The sequence below is a fragment of the Asterias amurensis genome, chromosome 5 (assembly GCF_032118995.1).
Source record: "Asterias amurensis chromosome 5, ASM3211899v1".
NCBI lineage: Eukaryota > Metazoa > Echinodermata > Asteroidea > Forcipulatida > Asteriidae > Asterias > Asterias amurensis.
Window position 1 is genome coordinate 7,192,453 of NC_092652.1, and position 16,180 is coordinate 7,208,632.

The 16,180-nt window shown below is 38.9% G+C and overlaps 1 protein-coding gene across 1 annotated transcript in view; it reads left to right on the plus strand.

The window, feature by feature from the left end:
- The window catches only part of LOC139937330 (glycine receptor subunit alpha-3-like), a 40,485-nt gene that overhangs the window by 17,671 nt on the left and 6,634 nt on the right, over positions 1-16,180 (plus strand). Inside the window, exons 3-5 of the mRNA XM_071932435.1 lie at positions 9,772-9,839; positions 14,179-14,423; positions 14,829-14,911. Of these exons, the coding sequence (XP_071788536.1) occupies positions 9,772-9,839; positions 14,179-14,423; positions 14,829-14,911 (396 nt within the window). The remainder of the gene's footprint in view (positions 1-9,771; positions 9,840-14,178; positions 14,424-14,828; positions 14,912-16,180) is intronic.

Below are 16,180 nucleotides of genomic sequence, written 5' to 3' on the forward strand. Positions count from 1 at the left end.
ATCTTTGATGTAAACAAAGGGGAAAGGTGAGCGTTTTATCAATGATTGCGGCCAATACAAGGAGTCTATGTGCCTTTATCACGGTGCAGCCGTATTGTATTTCCCCCTTTGATATAAATGTTACTCAACCGAGGCTGAAAGAACAAAATAGTCTGGTTCCTTACTACAAGTTGATTATTAACATGCTTTATTGTCACGAGGAACGTGACCAAAATGGAGGCAACATGATAAATAGGTATATTTGAAACTGTACATTACAATGTTGAATTTATCATTTCCCGAGCGCGAGTTTGTGACGAGCGGTAAAAGCCTTTTTGAGATGAGGTGGACACAATACTACAACACTAAAGGTTGGGTAAATTTGTGTGTATATACCAGAACCAAACATCCTATCACCTCGGTCATACCTCATAAGGCTTGTTGATACGGCGCGCTGCCCATAGCAGCAAGGCTGAAATCTAAGTTATAAAAAACATGAACAATCTATGTTAAAGCCATTGGACCCTTTCGGTACGGAAAAAACAAACATAATTCACAGATATACAAATAATTTACAGAGTTTACAGAAGGTAATGGTGAAATACTTCTCTTGAAATATTAGTCCATGAAATGCTTTACTTTTTGAGAAAACGGTAAAACAATATAAATTCTCGTTAGCGAGAATTACGGATTTTGTTAAAACGCATGTCATGACACGGCGAAACGCGCGGAAACAAGAGTGGGTTTTCCCGTTATTTTCTCCCGACTCCGATGACAGATTGAGCCTAAATTTTTACAGGTTTGTTGTTTTATATGAAAGTTGTGATACACGAAGTGTGGGACTTGGACAATACTGTTTACCGAAAGTGTATAATGGCTTTAATATCCATTGTGCAATATCGAAAAGTCAACACTGATATTCGCTGTAAAACCTATGTGAATGTCTATATATCCAATATCAAACTAACTTTACAATACAAACCTACAGGTAGTTTTTCTGCACATAGCAACGAATAATCTGCACTCAAGAATTGCATCCTCAATCTTAAAAAGAAAACCTAAAGCCATCGCCCCAAACCGACAATAGTAATAATAACAGAAGATAAGGGTCGAGCAAAGAATGAAGATTCTTACGAGGAATAATCTCATCAGCCAAAAGCCTTTTTGAATTACCTTTTCTTCAAAAAATGATTTTAATTGTTGTGTTCATTGTCTGCAAAACTATGCATTCTTCCGCTCAAATTAAACCCACGCTTCACGGAAAATCGAGGTCAAGGGTATAAGGCCTAATGCCATTTTCATTTACGAACCGGAACGGGAATTGCATTTAAACGCAATTCAACCAAATCAATTAGGTTTAGAAAGGTAGAGGAACGTTTTGAAAACTTGGCTGAATTATTCTCTACCCGGTGTCATGTTTACCGGACGTTCTTTCAAGGTTTGTGCTTAATTCTTGGCGTAATTCTGTTTGTGCCTTTTAGCCATCGCCGCATAGCCAACGTGCAGTCAACTGCACTGTGTGTTTTTTCTCCGCATCCCACTGCCGCATTTTACATCACCAATGGTTTGTTGCAAACGATAAGCAAATGTACCCTTGGGCGAGACTTGTCTAAAAAGCTGATTCCATCACACTACTGGCCAAAAAATGTACTATTTGCCGAGTGCTTTATGACAAGTTGGCTAAAGACATGATGTTTATACCGATCAGTGATCGTGATCAAAGTTAGGTTCAAAAGGGGGTTGACACCCAAAGACTATCATTTTTGAGTCGTACCCATGTTTTGAGTTTTCGAGTGTGACTGGCCAGCAAGTGCACAAGTGCACTGCGACAATTTGAATCCTCAATGGTTTGATGCAAACGATAAGCAAATGTACCCTTGGGCGAGACTTGTCTAAAAAGCTGATTCCATCACACTACTGGCCAACAAGTGCACTATTTGCAGCTGAGTGCCGTCTGACAAGTTGGCTAAAACTCATGCATCTAATTATCAGTGATCGCATGCCAAGAGTTGACACCAGAATATCGTCATTGCTGTGTCGTTACCCATGTTTTGAGTTGTTGACGTGTAGCTGCAACTGGCCAGCAAGCACTTTTTGTTCGCCAAAAATATACTAGTGCACTATTTGCAAAAATAATATTTCGTTACCTGAAAATAACATTTTGAGAGCACGAAATAATATCTCGAGGCCGGAACGAAATAACCTGATGAGGTAACAATAAGTTTTATTTCAAGGGAACGTAACAGTTTTGACATGTGTGTTACCTTTTCAGTTTTGTTTAAGAGCTCCGTATGAAGTATAAAGAGACACATCAAATATGTACAAGTAAATATACAGCCCAAAGTCCTTTTGGCAACATTGACAGTCAACAAGTATACACTGGGTTCAAGCATCGTGCATTCCTTTCAATGATGTATTTTGCAGAGATTCCTTAAAAACCTTGGTATAAGTCCGCGTGCTGGTAAACACGGTTTGAATTCTTGCAACAACAAAACTTCATCGAGTAGGATCGATGTTTTCAATGACATGCTATCATTGAAAAATTAAAAGTGGTCATTAAAATTTGAAGGGTCTAAAGAACTTGACTTAATGAAACAAAAAGGTACTGGTGGCTATTTTGCCGACAGTGTGGCTATTCAATAAAATTAAATTCACTTTAATCACTTCAGTTTATTGGTCCTACCTTGGAGGAAGACTTCCTTGCATACGTCATTTAACACACAATGTAATTACACACACAGAAAAACACAGAAATAATTATACTGAGTTTAGTATTAAATCAATTTAACAACATTAGCAAAATGTGTTAAATGTAATTCACGTCTGGACTGAAAAGACGTGCATGCTGCGGACAGATATGGTATGAAGGAGTTGAAGTAGGCATTGACCTGGACCTACCACTCCTTAGTTTGATGAAAACAAAATTAATGGATAGTCCATGCTACTTTTTATCCATGTCTATATGTCACACACATTTTTCTGACGTTGTCTAAATTAAAATACGTTTGATTGTCTTGTTTTGGTCAGCATCAATAAGCCTATGACGTATGATGTCTTGCCTATTCAGCTCCGGAAAACCGAGCCTCTGTCTAGATCATTAAAGGCAAAGTATTGTTTATTGTTTTCGGAACATTTCGATTGTTGGTATTGTATATAAATAATTCTGGAGAAACAAATGTTACTGAGAACGTGGTCGCAAGTTTAAGCTATTGCCGAAAACGTTACATGGCAGCTTCTCAGTTTCGGCATAAACATGATACATCTCTACATAATCATATTTTCGAAGTGAAACTGTTCGCCAAATGTTTTACTGCTGTCGAGAACTGCTGTAGGCTTCTAACTAAATGTTCGTATTGCCATAATTTTTAAAGTGACACAAGGGTACAAATTAACTTTATCCACAGAGCCGCATACCTGGACTTGATGAACAAACAATAATGTTCATGTGCACAACGTGCATGAATACATTTTCGCATTGATGGCTGAGGACATACTGTGTTTAGTTGACTGATTCCATGTCCTTCATGTTCTCCTGATGATATATTAGCTTTGGTTGGATCTATCCAATTTTGCATTAATGCTTCCTTCCTAATAAGACAATTCACCGGAATTTATTTGCTTAATTCCCGTAAAGCCAGTCGTTGGCAGACTCTGATGAGAATTTGTGTTTTTCTCACTATTCCATCATGCTCTGCTCTCGGTGTTAGATTTTCAGGCACAATTTGTATATAGCCCGATGGAAGATATGTGGTATTTTATGCATGTTGGGATATACAACAAGTGAGAATACTGGTCTTTGACAATTGCTAAAAGTGTCCAGTGTCTTTAAAAGGAGATTGCACTGTCCGGACCTGAATGGAGTATTTCGCCAGCCAGGAAACGCCATGGACTGTACAAGATCACTATTGTTATAGTGTTTGTATAAGAAAACTCTCGTGGGATTTGCGTTTATATGCAATAATCTGATTATTTTCTTGCAGTCTCCTCAGAGAACAACCCATCTTAAAGGATCTATCATTTAAAAAGTAGCTTGAATCCTCGAGAGAAGAAGATTATTCATCTCGAATTGCATAAAGTATGTCAAAAAGAATTTCGAAGATTAAAGGATAAGATTAGAAAACTTGATTTGATTTTCTCTCAAATATCAGCCTTCAGCTTGAGCAGAAAGCACTTGGAGGCCTAGCACCTCAAATGGACTTACACCTCATTGTGCGTGTAGGTCATTTCTGAAAGGCCTACCGTGTAGTTCTAGATCTTATCTTGTCTGAGCGTGCACCGATGTTATAGATGTGCATCAGATTTGTTATATTTTATATGAGAGATTAATTTAAGAGGTACACTTAACCGATTTGCTGGGGTTGTCGATCCAAATCAACTACCGGCAGGGCAGAGGCGCGTTGCCACATGTACTTCTGGGGCTGCGACAGGGTCACCCCTTCACGAAAGACAGAGATGGCTATACTCTAGTGATGGCCTGACTGGATTTACAATCAAAATGTACTACCTTCCCAACTTTGCACAAATGAACTTTGAGTGCCTTGCTCAAGAGTCGTGATCGGTATTCGAACCCACACTCTACATCTGTGCTCACAACAGCGGATCAATTTCATTGAGCTGCTTTAAGCAGAGAATATTGCTAAAAAGCTGTCTGCTGAGCATAAATGAGCAGGATACCAATCACAAATTGTACTTGTGCATGGCAGTTTGGCTGGTAACCTTATTATGGTAAGCGTAATTTTGTTATGATTTGCTACTTTGTGTAGTAGAGTAGACCGCTTGGTCACGACGTGACAAGAAAATCTGTTTAAATGCAACCATGCAGTGTTTCTCAGTACATTTTAAACTATTCCACAAGCCCCTGCTATATTTTGAAGCTGACTTTATCCTCCTTCCCACATGATGCTAAGCCATGACTGATCCAAGCACAATCTAAACTGGCGTTGTCGGAATTTATTTAATATATATAGCTTTGACTATGGTGGAAAGCATTAAAAACACATGTGTATTGAATCGCTGGCTCGTCCCTGTAAACTCCCAAGTATTTAGGTTGCCTGATGGCAGGCAGTCCATCCCAATCGTTCATACGGTCTGCATTAAGTGATATATACAAACATAACTTACACCGATGGTACCTGTTTACTGATTTTGACGCATGGTAATAGTCCGATCTTAATGCAGATTATGTTGTTTCAAAGATGATAGCGATATCAATACATCTGGCTCCAATTTGACAACTTAATCAACCCGAGGGCAACTTATGAATGTCTAGCTATAACGAACATTAGCAGCCAGCATTCATTTCATACACCAGTGATTATGATGTTATTAAATATTATGCACACATAATTATGTCTCAGATTAAACTACGATTATATGATACAATTTGTGTCACTTGGCCATTGTGTGAAAACACTCTGTGGACGGTTGGACGTCCACATGGTGTTCAAAACCGTCCATTGTTTGGACCTCTTTTTTTCTAAGGTCATTGCTTCTTGTGTAATGCTCATACTCATAAACAGACTTAAACATGTACTTACATAGCTGTTATTTACAAGGCTTATTCGAAGCACCGTTTGACTTTAATATCACACATTGAATGGTAGAAAAGATATCTTTCATCTTTGGCACATTAGCTCCCCTCGCTCCTTCACAGGGGACGCCTCGCATCAACAGATTAAGCACCCTTGAGGCATTATCAATCCATGTATTCTCAGCAGACGGGTTCAAGCGAACTTCAGCCTCCTCCCCGGTAGGTGGAGGTGATCACTCATATGTCCCTACAGGGTCGTTGATATTTCGCCTGCGTGTGTAATGAATTGATTGACACCCCTCTGGATCACCGCACATGCAACCATGGAGTCCCACGATCCATCTAATTGTGCGTTTAAACAAGTCATGCTTAAAGGCAAAGTTTACCTAATTTCTTTTCGACACGGAGTATGATAGCTTTAAAGGTAACATGTACCTGTTGGTTTTTGGAGCTGTTTTTTTTAGACACATATAAATGTAGAAATATAATATCAAACTTAACCTGTAAAAAAGTGTCATTTCAAAAGGTGACAGCGTTTTATGATACCACTCTAGGCGGTCAGGAAGAATATTCCGTGATGGGAGTAATGGGAAACGTATATGACAGTAACATTTCTAAATACAATTGGGCTGAAAACTTAAATCTTTTCCACGACCACATTATTTCGAAGCAGAATGTTTCTCTAGATGGTTTAATTATCAATGATGGGATACACCAATTGAGAATAATGGTATTTGACAATATTATCAAAGGTGTCCAGTGCATATAGAGGACTTGCCTCCCTTCCGTGTCTCTACATTATTAAGGACAATATTTATCCCCTGAGGTCCGCGCGGGGAATGACATTCAAACAAGGAGCCATATTGGACAGTGAGGGCGTGTATTGCAAGCGTTGCAAAAACCTACTATCGACAAACCTTGAACCTCAATTTTTGAAATGATAGAAACACGTCCTTGAACCTTGGTCAAATAGATAAGTCGACTTTATTTGCATTGAAATGTACGTGGAACAAACCAAATTACTTGAGTGGTACTGAAAAGAATTAAATCAACAATTTCAAACAGTCCTTCTAATTGTTTTTATTACGATGCCTCGACCACTAACGAAAAGCGGTAATGCAATACCGTACCGTCTAATGACTTTACATTGCCTTTTGACGGTACAAACTTAATTGAAATGAACTACAGTGGACCGAGACTTGATCGATCACACACCCTGCTAAACACAATTCAGTCAATCTACAACGGATGGAAGCGGCTATCAAATTGTGTTGAGTGCATTAACTTCCTGAGCTGAAGTACGGGCTTTTACGGACATTCCGGCACGATGGTCACTCGGCCTCTAAAACGTTTCTGAACCGTTTTATCGTCTCTCGTCCTTTCTATTATTGTGCTTAAAGGCGATTAATACGTCATGGTGAATCACTCTCGAAATGTCAGATGATTTGTCCTTCATTGTCATTGTTATTATATAATTTCTGGCAATAAAACCAAGGATGCCTCATGAGTGAAGGTAACAATGTGGCTTGAAAGCCAGAGGAAACCTTTAAACGAGGGTGTCTGAACCAGAAACACCAAAGCTCCAACGCACGATTAGTCTTCTAATATGCTTTTTTTATGTGAACAACCAACCCTCAATGGAGCTGCGGCTTTAAGCCCTCCCTTCTATGAAAGGTCAAATCAATTACGGTAAAGTGTCTTGCTCAAGGATACAAGTGTCAAGACCGGAACTCGAACCCACACTCTGCTGAACAGAAGCACCAGAGCCTGAGTCCGGTGCTCTCATTCGCCTGGCCACGACATTTATTGTTTGTATACTTTTTTCTGGAACGGCACTTGGGTGGCAAATGTTCGTGCCATCTATAGACAGTTAGGCAGCCATCTTGCGCGTTCACCAGTGATTTGTATTGTGAATACGTTAAATTTCGTGCAGTAAACACTGGAAGGTTAGCAAGGCTTATCGTTTGCCTACGGTAAGCAGCGCTCTGAAATGGAAACTCGCAAAGTACATACTACATAACCAACTTTGACCTCAAATCGTTTCACACGGCTTTCATGATCCTGGACATTCACAGTTAAATCCGACGTACATGTAAACATAAATCGAACATAAATCAAAACACCTGACCATATATACCGAGGGGACCAGTCTAGCATGTTCATCCGCCTACAGTTAGCAGCGCTATGAAATGAAAACTAGTGAAGTAAGCAACAAATCGAGCGTTAAGCACCTCTTAGAAATAGGGTCCCGACGCTTGATTATCTCAAACATTAGCCGTGTAGATTCCAAACAACAACAAAATGTACGAAGGAAGGTACCATCAGCGATAATATTATAACAAAAATAATATCGAAGTCTTATATACCACACGTATCTACCAAACAAGGTACTCAAAGCGCTGAGTATATACAAACTTTCAGAAAGATAGGTTATTGCAGAGATGAATTCTGAGACACAATTGTGTAGCACCGTATAAGGGTTTACAAGGTGCTACGGCGCTTACGAGGCCTCGCGCATGCTAATCTTTGGTTTTCGCTTGATTTGATCAACCCCATGCAATACTATTGAAACATCGTGACTTTGACACCATTTCGGACAACACGAGGCACCACTGAATATTAAAGGAACACGTTGCCTTGGATCGGTCGAGTTGGTCTTTGAAAAGCGTTTGTAACCGTTTGTTATAAAATGCATATGGGTAGAAAGATGTTGTAAAAGTAAAATACAATGATCCACACAAACATGCCTCTAAATTGCACGGTTTTCCTTCTACCTCGTCGAGTCCAATTTTTGACTCCCATAAATGGCCGACTCTGTTAGTTCGCACAGTAACAGGAAAACCACGCAAATTTGTGTGGATCATTGTATTCTACTTTTAAAACATCTTTCCAACCATTATGCATTTTATAAAAAACGGTTACAAACGCTTTTTATAGACCAACTCGTCCGAACCAAGGCAACGTGTTCCTTAAATGCTTACAGAAAAGCTCACACAACTACATCATTCAATTTACCACTATACATGCTTAATTAATTAGACCGTCCACTTGCTTGCTCATGATTGAGTGAGATCATAAATTAAACTTTAATTTCTTCATCTTGAGGGGACTGTGAGGTGACATAAAGGGGCACCAAAACGGGTATTTTATTTTTCACTTTAAATGAATTTTGTGTTATTCTTGGACATGTTTTGAGCAGGTTATAATCGTTGTAATACATAGACTGCATGGTATTCCCCTTAAGGGTAGTGTATACGTTTGGTAATCGCTCTTAAAATAAAAGCAATCAATGTTTTGAATCTTTTATCATTTTTTACCCCCCGAATTCGAATCTGATGTAATCTTTTATATCCAGAATCTGAATCTGAGAAACGTTTATGTCAGATACTTTTTAACAGATTGTTGTTCCAATTTGCGGACTTTTCTTCCTGCGTGGGCAAAATCACTCCAGTTTGGGGCAACCATTTATAATGAAATTTTCACAGGTTAGATTTTATGTGTAATGTGGCTTTTCGGCAGTACTGATGTTGATGCACTCAGTGTTTTATTTTGAATTTCTGAAAATACAAAAATACGGACGACAATATGAAATGGTGTTTCTCCGTCTTCGAGTTTGAATTACCTAAATAATTAGCCATAAATTACTTAATAAAGAAAAATACAAAAAGTCAACCATCGACACAAATTTGTTAGCTTTATCAAAATTGAAATAATATACTAAGCCAAGTAAACAAAGATGGCGGTGAATGTTCCCGCCAAAAGTTAAATGACGGTTGACGTCTTGAGAAAGATGAAACGTGCACCACAAATCGATGTGAAAATATTGAAAAGGCTATTTGTAATGTAAATCAACACAGTGGGAGTAAGGTCATAAACTGAGCAACCAATCTATATTTATATAGGATTTTAACAACCGACAGGAAGGAACCAAAGGTAAACGTTCCCTTACAACAGCATCATGCTTTTTCGAAAATGACGAACAAATAAAGCCTTGTTTATTTTTCATCCAGAAGTCCTCAAGGAATCGATCATGACTTTTCTTCGAAAATAAAATGTCACGGAAAATGACCTTTGGCAAAAACACCTTTATAATAGAGAGTGAACGGGAGTTTGACACACGTGTTGCAGCCCAGTGCATTCAGTCTTATTAGATTAACGTTCACACCCGGAGCAACCAAGCACAGGTCTTCACAAATTAAGTTATTCAACGTACAATTATTCAATTTCCTTCTGTTTTTTTCTTCTTCTCGTTATGTACGCAGGGCCTCCTGTTGATGTATGTCTGAACTTGTACATTGAAAGCATGGGCACAATCAAGGAATCTACGATGGTTTGTTTTATATTTCTTTTTTTTCCGTTTTGTCTTTTCTTTAAGTTTCAACCCTGTCAGCATCTCCCCTAATACTAATTACATGTATGCTATCATAAATTATATAATAATAATAATAAATAAACCAAAAGGGAAGCTGACTGGGTAATTTCTTTTAATATTTGGGGTCGAACAAAGACAAATTAGACGAATCGATCATGACACCTTGAAAGAGATACAAGGTGATGTGACGTATTGTTGCCATACCATCCCAGTAAACACAAGGTAAGGCCATTTCTCTTATTTCTCTGAACGATAAGTGTATCGGGTTCTACACAATTAACTCAAGGGGCTCGTATACGGCTTTACGTCCCGTCCAACCTTTTGTCTCTTTCCCAATCAGGTGGAGATTGTTCAGAAGAAACTTTATACAACACCTTGAAAGCGATACAAGGTGCGCAATACTGTTGTAAGGCCATCCGATAAAACACCAGGGGAGGCCCCATCTCCTTACGATAAGTGTGTACCGGATTCTACACAACACACTGGGCCCTGTAATAAGGCTTCACGTCTCGTCCAACCTTTCATATCTTTCTTAATCGGTTAAAGATTGTAAAAATGATTTTATGAGACGAAGCAGAATAAAATACTACGCCGTGAAAGATGTAAAAGTTAGGGGAACGCAAAGCTGATTGACCATGCCAGAAACTACAAGGGCAAGCACTTTCTATTTTAAGATAATTGTATAACTATTATTGCGGGTTCCACATAACGCACGGGACCATACACGGCTTTACTTCCTGTCTAACATTTCATCTCTTTCCCTTCCGTAGCGCACTCTTCCAAAAGCCTCTGACATTCTACCTTACTCTCTGAAAGCTTTAGAAAGAAAACAAAAAACCCACAATTTTGAGCCGATTAAACAAAATCCATTGTTCCCCATTGAACCAATCACTTACAAGACCATTTCGAACTATAAGCGGGCATTGTCAATCAGAATTCATGAAAGGAGATGCGCCGTCTTTAAAGCTGATCTTGGCATCTAAAAAATTCATAAAAACCCAATTCTATTCAAAACCTTTCATCCGCAAATTCCTCTGCCGACAATAACCGCATCCACGTTATGGCATATAACATAATCACCGCAATGTCAATATAAACCAATCGAACAAGAAAATACTGAGAGTAGATTTTATTTATTGTTCTTTCTATTGTCATTAAGCTTGGTATTCCGTCTCTTTTAATGATTCGCAGTAGTCATTCAGAAGATGCAAGGACTGTTCATTTTTGTCGGTTGGTTTGACCAAAAACATATCATATTATTACAAATGTAAATGGCTATTATGAAAGATTTGAGATAAGCTTTCATTGAAGGGTCTTTCAGGGAAAGAAGCCGACAATGATATTAGTATACATTGTCAAACTAAAAATGAGTTAATGTCGGGATACCGACAGTATGTCACGTCCATAAGCCAGCTATTAATTTTTTTTCCATGTATTATTGTTGTGCAATGTCTCTGGGATAATGAAAAAAGATTTTTCGTTTTGAAACAGCATAACAATTCGTTCAAAGGGATAAACTTGTCTAAGAACATTTCCTTTGGCCAAATACTTCACCCCAAAACTTAAAAATTTTGATAGCATCATCTGTCACATTTCGTTGCATATTTTCCGAGTGGAAAGGAAAAAAGAAAAGCACAAACATCAATTCTTAACACTTTTGTTTGTTATTTTACCTGTTTTGTTTTAAGAAAGGACAACTCTGCGATGACCCTATAGCAAAATATCTTTCTCATGTTATACCATGAATGTGTGCTAAATTCCGAACTTGTATCAGGTACAATCACATCACAGACCCTGCGTAGGCTTACTAGAAGACACGCTTCACCACAGAAAATCGTTAAATTTATAGGTCATTGGCAATATCATCTCAAAAAACATCTCCCTATTTACTCAGTTAATGGTTTTGTTTTTCTTTAGCACAGTAAATAGACAGTGCAGTTAAGGAATATGTACATTAATCGACTTCGGGGCTCTTATATTTTACTGAAGTGGTAGTCTTTACTGGAGAGCCAAGGAAATACAAAACAAGTTTTTGAACAATTCTTACGCCAACACTTCGTGATTCGTACTCAACGAATCACAGGTTTGAAGGATGAAATCAAACAATTGCGTGTATAGAGTAACTACTGAGCACTATAAAGTCAATAATCTTCGTTGTCTGAAAGCCTTCCCACCGCGCTCCTCACAACAAGTTACGATCAATACATTTTTTTCAAGATCCATCAAACACTTAGTCATGATTTACAGATTTCAGAAACTGCTATAATGTATTTTCGGGCTTTTCCATGTGATACTTCTGAATCTGTTGGAGAGCTGCACTTGCGCGTAACTTACTTTACTAAGCTTAATAAAACTACAAATGCTTGTTTCTATTAATAAGAAGTCACCCAAAAGACGATTAAATTTAGAATCATGCATCGGCATAGTTCGGCGATATCTAACGCAATAAAATACTTAAAAAGGGGCGATACAATATGCCAGGCGATATCACAGTAGGCCTATACGGCAATATAACGCCGTACAAAACATTAGGTAGATCGATATATGAGCTACTTGACACTTGTGAGATTGTCACTTTGTGTCAACGTCCCACCTGTACTTGTGTAATGCAATACACACCCAAGACGTAGGCGTTGTGTGATAAAGCGATAACATGGTGCAATGTGCGTACATGACTCCATTTCTTTTATGTTTCAGTCGACTCTGATTTGATTCAAAGCAACAGCTGGGATGAAGCACGTGTCAGAGACTTATTCCCATTGGATAATTATTGATCGGTTAGAAGGGGGTCCCTGAAACGACGAGATATTGCATCAGGGCCTAGTTTGGCGAGAAGATACAATACCCTCACTTTAATGTACCTACACATACACAAACAAATCGAACTTGTTTTTGTGACTACACATCCAACAGCACGATTAGCCAATATCAAAAAAATGGAAATGTGGGAAGAAATGCTCAGTTTTAGATTTTGGGAAAAAATGCCAATGGGGAAACCTATACACAGTCACGTGTAGGGACTGAAAACAAAATCCAGATGCAAAGCTCCGGTCTGAGGTGGAATTTGAACCGGATTCCAAATAGGTGAAAGGGAGGGAAAGAAACTTTTGAGCCAACCTGCTATTTCCGGTATAAATGCTTGTATAAAGTCACTTACTTGTTACCGTTCAATTATTTCTCCACTGCTTCTCACCTTCCCCGGATGGTCTGCTAGTTTACTATATTCGTCAAAATAATTAAAAACAAAACAAAACAAAATAAAACAAACAGATATTTAACGCTGGGCCTGCCGTACTCGACAGTCACCAGATTTTTTTGAGCTGGCATTCCAGCAGCAGTGCGATGAGCATAACCCTACATCATGGAGGAAGAAATTCTCTTCCTCCATTCCCCCATGGAAACAAAGACACGTGTTGTGCTTGATTAGTATGGGTTACAACTGTAGCATTTGCGCGCCAAATCAAGTATGATGAAGCTGAACACTGTCGGTAAAGTATTCACCGAGATCGGTTTCCTGGGGACTGTGAACAAGCTAAAAATGTGAAAGCTAAAACAAGAACATAACCTTTCGTTTTTAAAACCACTCAACTATTTTAACCTTATAAACTTGTTGATATAAATGTTGAGGTATGATTAACCTGAATTTGTCAGTGGGTCAATAATTTGCCATGAGCGGTTAAATAATGTGAAGCTCATCAAAATTTCTGTAAAGGCAAAGAATATAACATTTTTAGTTTATCGCCGGGAAAAGGAGCGGTTATGTCCACGCAGTAAGAATTATCCCTTGGGAAATACACAATTTATATGGTCCATCATACTGACCCTCGGTCAGTGTACGGAATACGGGTAAATTCTAAACCTCAGAATTACCCCTCTGTGTGAAGTTTACACTTATGTCCTTGTCAGAATTGGCCCGGATCCGGCACCCGTGGAGCCAGATCCATCATAATGACCCTCGGTCAGTGTACGGAATACGGGTAAATTCTAAACCGGGAAATTTTAAATGTATCCTTCCACCTTGAAGCGTATGGATGTTTTTATTATATTTGATCAGTTATCTCTCATTCTCCAGTAGCCTCTTGTCGGGGCCTTTGTGGCTTCGCCACTCGCGTGCGTGATCTCCCCTTCCAGTCGCTTGAGATCACGGCTCAACGAAGCCGTCCAAGCCACGAAGGCCTTGACAAAAAGCTAACTCTCCTGGAACAACACAACAAGGTACCCACAACTATTAAAAACGTTCTTGCATGTAAGTTAACTATCAACTATTAAAACATTATTATTAAACCGTAACTATCAGTCGTCTACGAATACCCAGGATTTCACCATGACGATGTTCTTCCGTGAGTTCTGGCAGGACCCCAGACTGAAATCCAACGACACCACGTCCAGGAACGTTGTCAACTTCAAAGGAGACAGAATGAGTTCCATCTGGACCCCAGACGTCTTCTTTCTCTACGAGAAGGCGTCTACATTCCATGACGTCACGGTTGACAACCGAATGATCAGGCTGTATCCAAACGGGACCGTTTTGATGAGCTCGAGGTGAGACACTGAGACAGTTTGCATTAAAGGCACTGGACACGTTTGGTAACTTTTAAAGACCAGTGTTATGACTTGGTGTATTCCAATTATATATACACATCTCCGAAAATTGTGGCTAGAATTTGTCATCAAAGTTGCAAAAGAATAATGGCTTATCCTGATGGGATTCGGATTCTGGGTCATTTTGTTACCCATGCATAAGGTTCCGGGTCACACTGACCAAGTAGACACAGGTCCCGAGTCATAGTGACTCAGAAATGGGTCAGATCCCGAACCCGGTTACCCGGAAATTTTTAGAGTGCATATTGATAAGTTCACGCATCCCTCGGCACAAACAATGAAAGGTTGACATAGTTTTTTTTTAAACTGTCCACATTTTCTCTCTTCACTTCTCTTCTGTTGTAGAATATCCGTGACGCTCTCCTGCAACATGGATCTCTACAAGTTCCCGATGGACAAACAAGAATGTCAGGTCATAATGATGAGCTGTAAGTCAAGTGATCAATGTTCGTCTGTAGTCAAACTTAAAGGGCCATATAGGGGGTTCGTTTTATAGCAACCATGAACGAAAACAAGTTTCTGACGTAAGTTTAAGCCCAAAACCCGCACATTGTGTTTTTGTTTCCCCCACAACAATTGCGTTTATTAAAAAGTACTCCATCTGTAAACAAAAAACGTTAAATTGATGACTATGCGCTCGGCCACCTAGCGCATTAGGCATGCGTGATGGCCCAATGTTTCCGAGTTCTTCGGTTCCACAGATTGAAGAAAGATAACAAAACACAAAAGAAACTCGCAAATGGGAAAATGTCGGAAACCACTTTGCGAAACGAGCTGCAAACAGAGTCAGTATTTTATAAAAAGAATCACTTTATGCATGTACACGAAATGCAATCAAAGAAGTGGAGATCGGAGGCAAGATGGCAGGTGATTGGAACCTAACGTGTCAGACTGGACACATATTATATCATCACTTGAGATTCAGACAAAGAAGGTGGACAACATCAAAGAATTGCAATGCTTTTACAGCATGTATATTTAAATATATCTAAAAATATTAATATTAAAAACACAAAATAACAATATATAAAGAGTGTTAATAAGTCGCCAAAGTCCATCAAATGACGCTCAAGGCGCACAAGAGGGAAACCACACACTGAAAATAAGACATAAAACAATAACACATAAGCGACATTAAACAAGGTGGTTTTCAACTTAATCTTGAAAGTATCGAGACTAGAAATTATGCGAATTTGAAGAGCCAAATTATTCCAGAGAGTGGGTCCAGCATGGGAAAATGACCGGCATATATTTGTCATGTCGGGAATGAGCTACACAATACCCTTATTTTTTTAATTGTATATAAATACAGCCAAACTTTCATAATACACATAAAGAGAAAGCATTATTTTAAAAGGAAGTACCCTTTTCAACTGTTTTCGTCTTTGTTACACGAAACCAGTCCATGATCGGGATGAGTTTTAAACCCAAGTCTCATCGAAAAACACTGCGAGTGCAACCTGAAACCAAAGTAACGGAAAATACGACATCACTTGTCCTCTACATCAACAAACCTTTCCACAAAGAAGTCTCGGGGAGTCTTTTCAGCAAGCAGCTGAATTTCTGAAACCAGAAACCCCCTTCTAAAAAAATCTGCAATAAAATTAGACTCCGCGGACACTGCAAAGCAGAGAATCATAAAATCCCAGAGCCTTGCAAAGCTTGCTACCCGCTCCAATTGTTAAAGTGGATTCCGC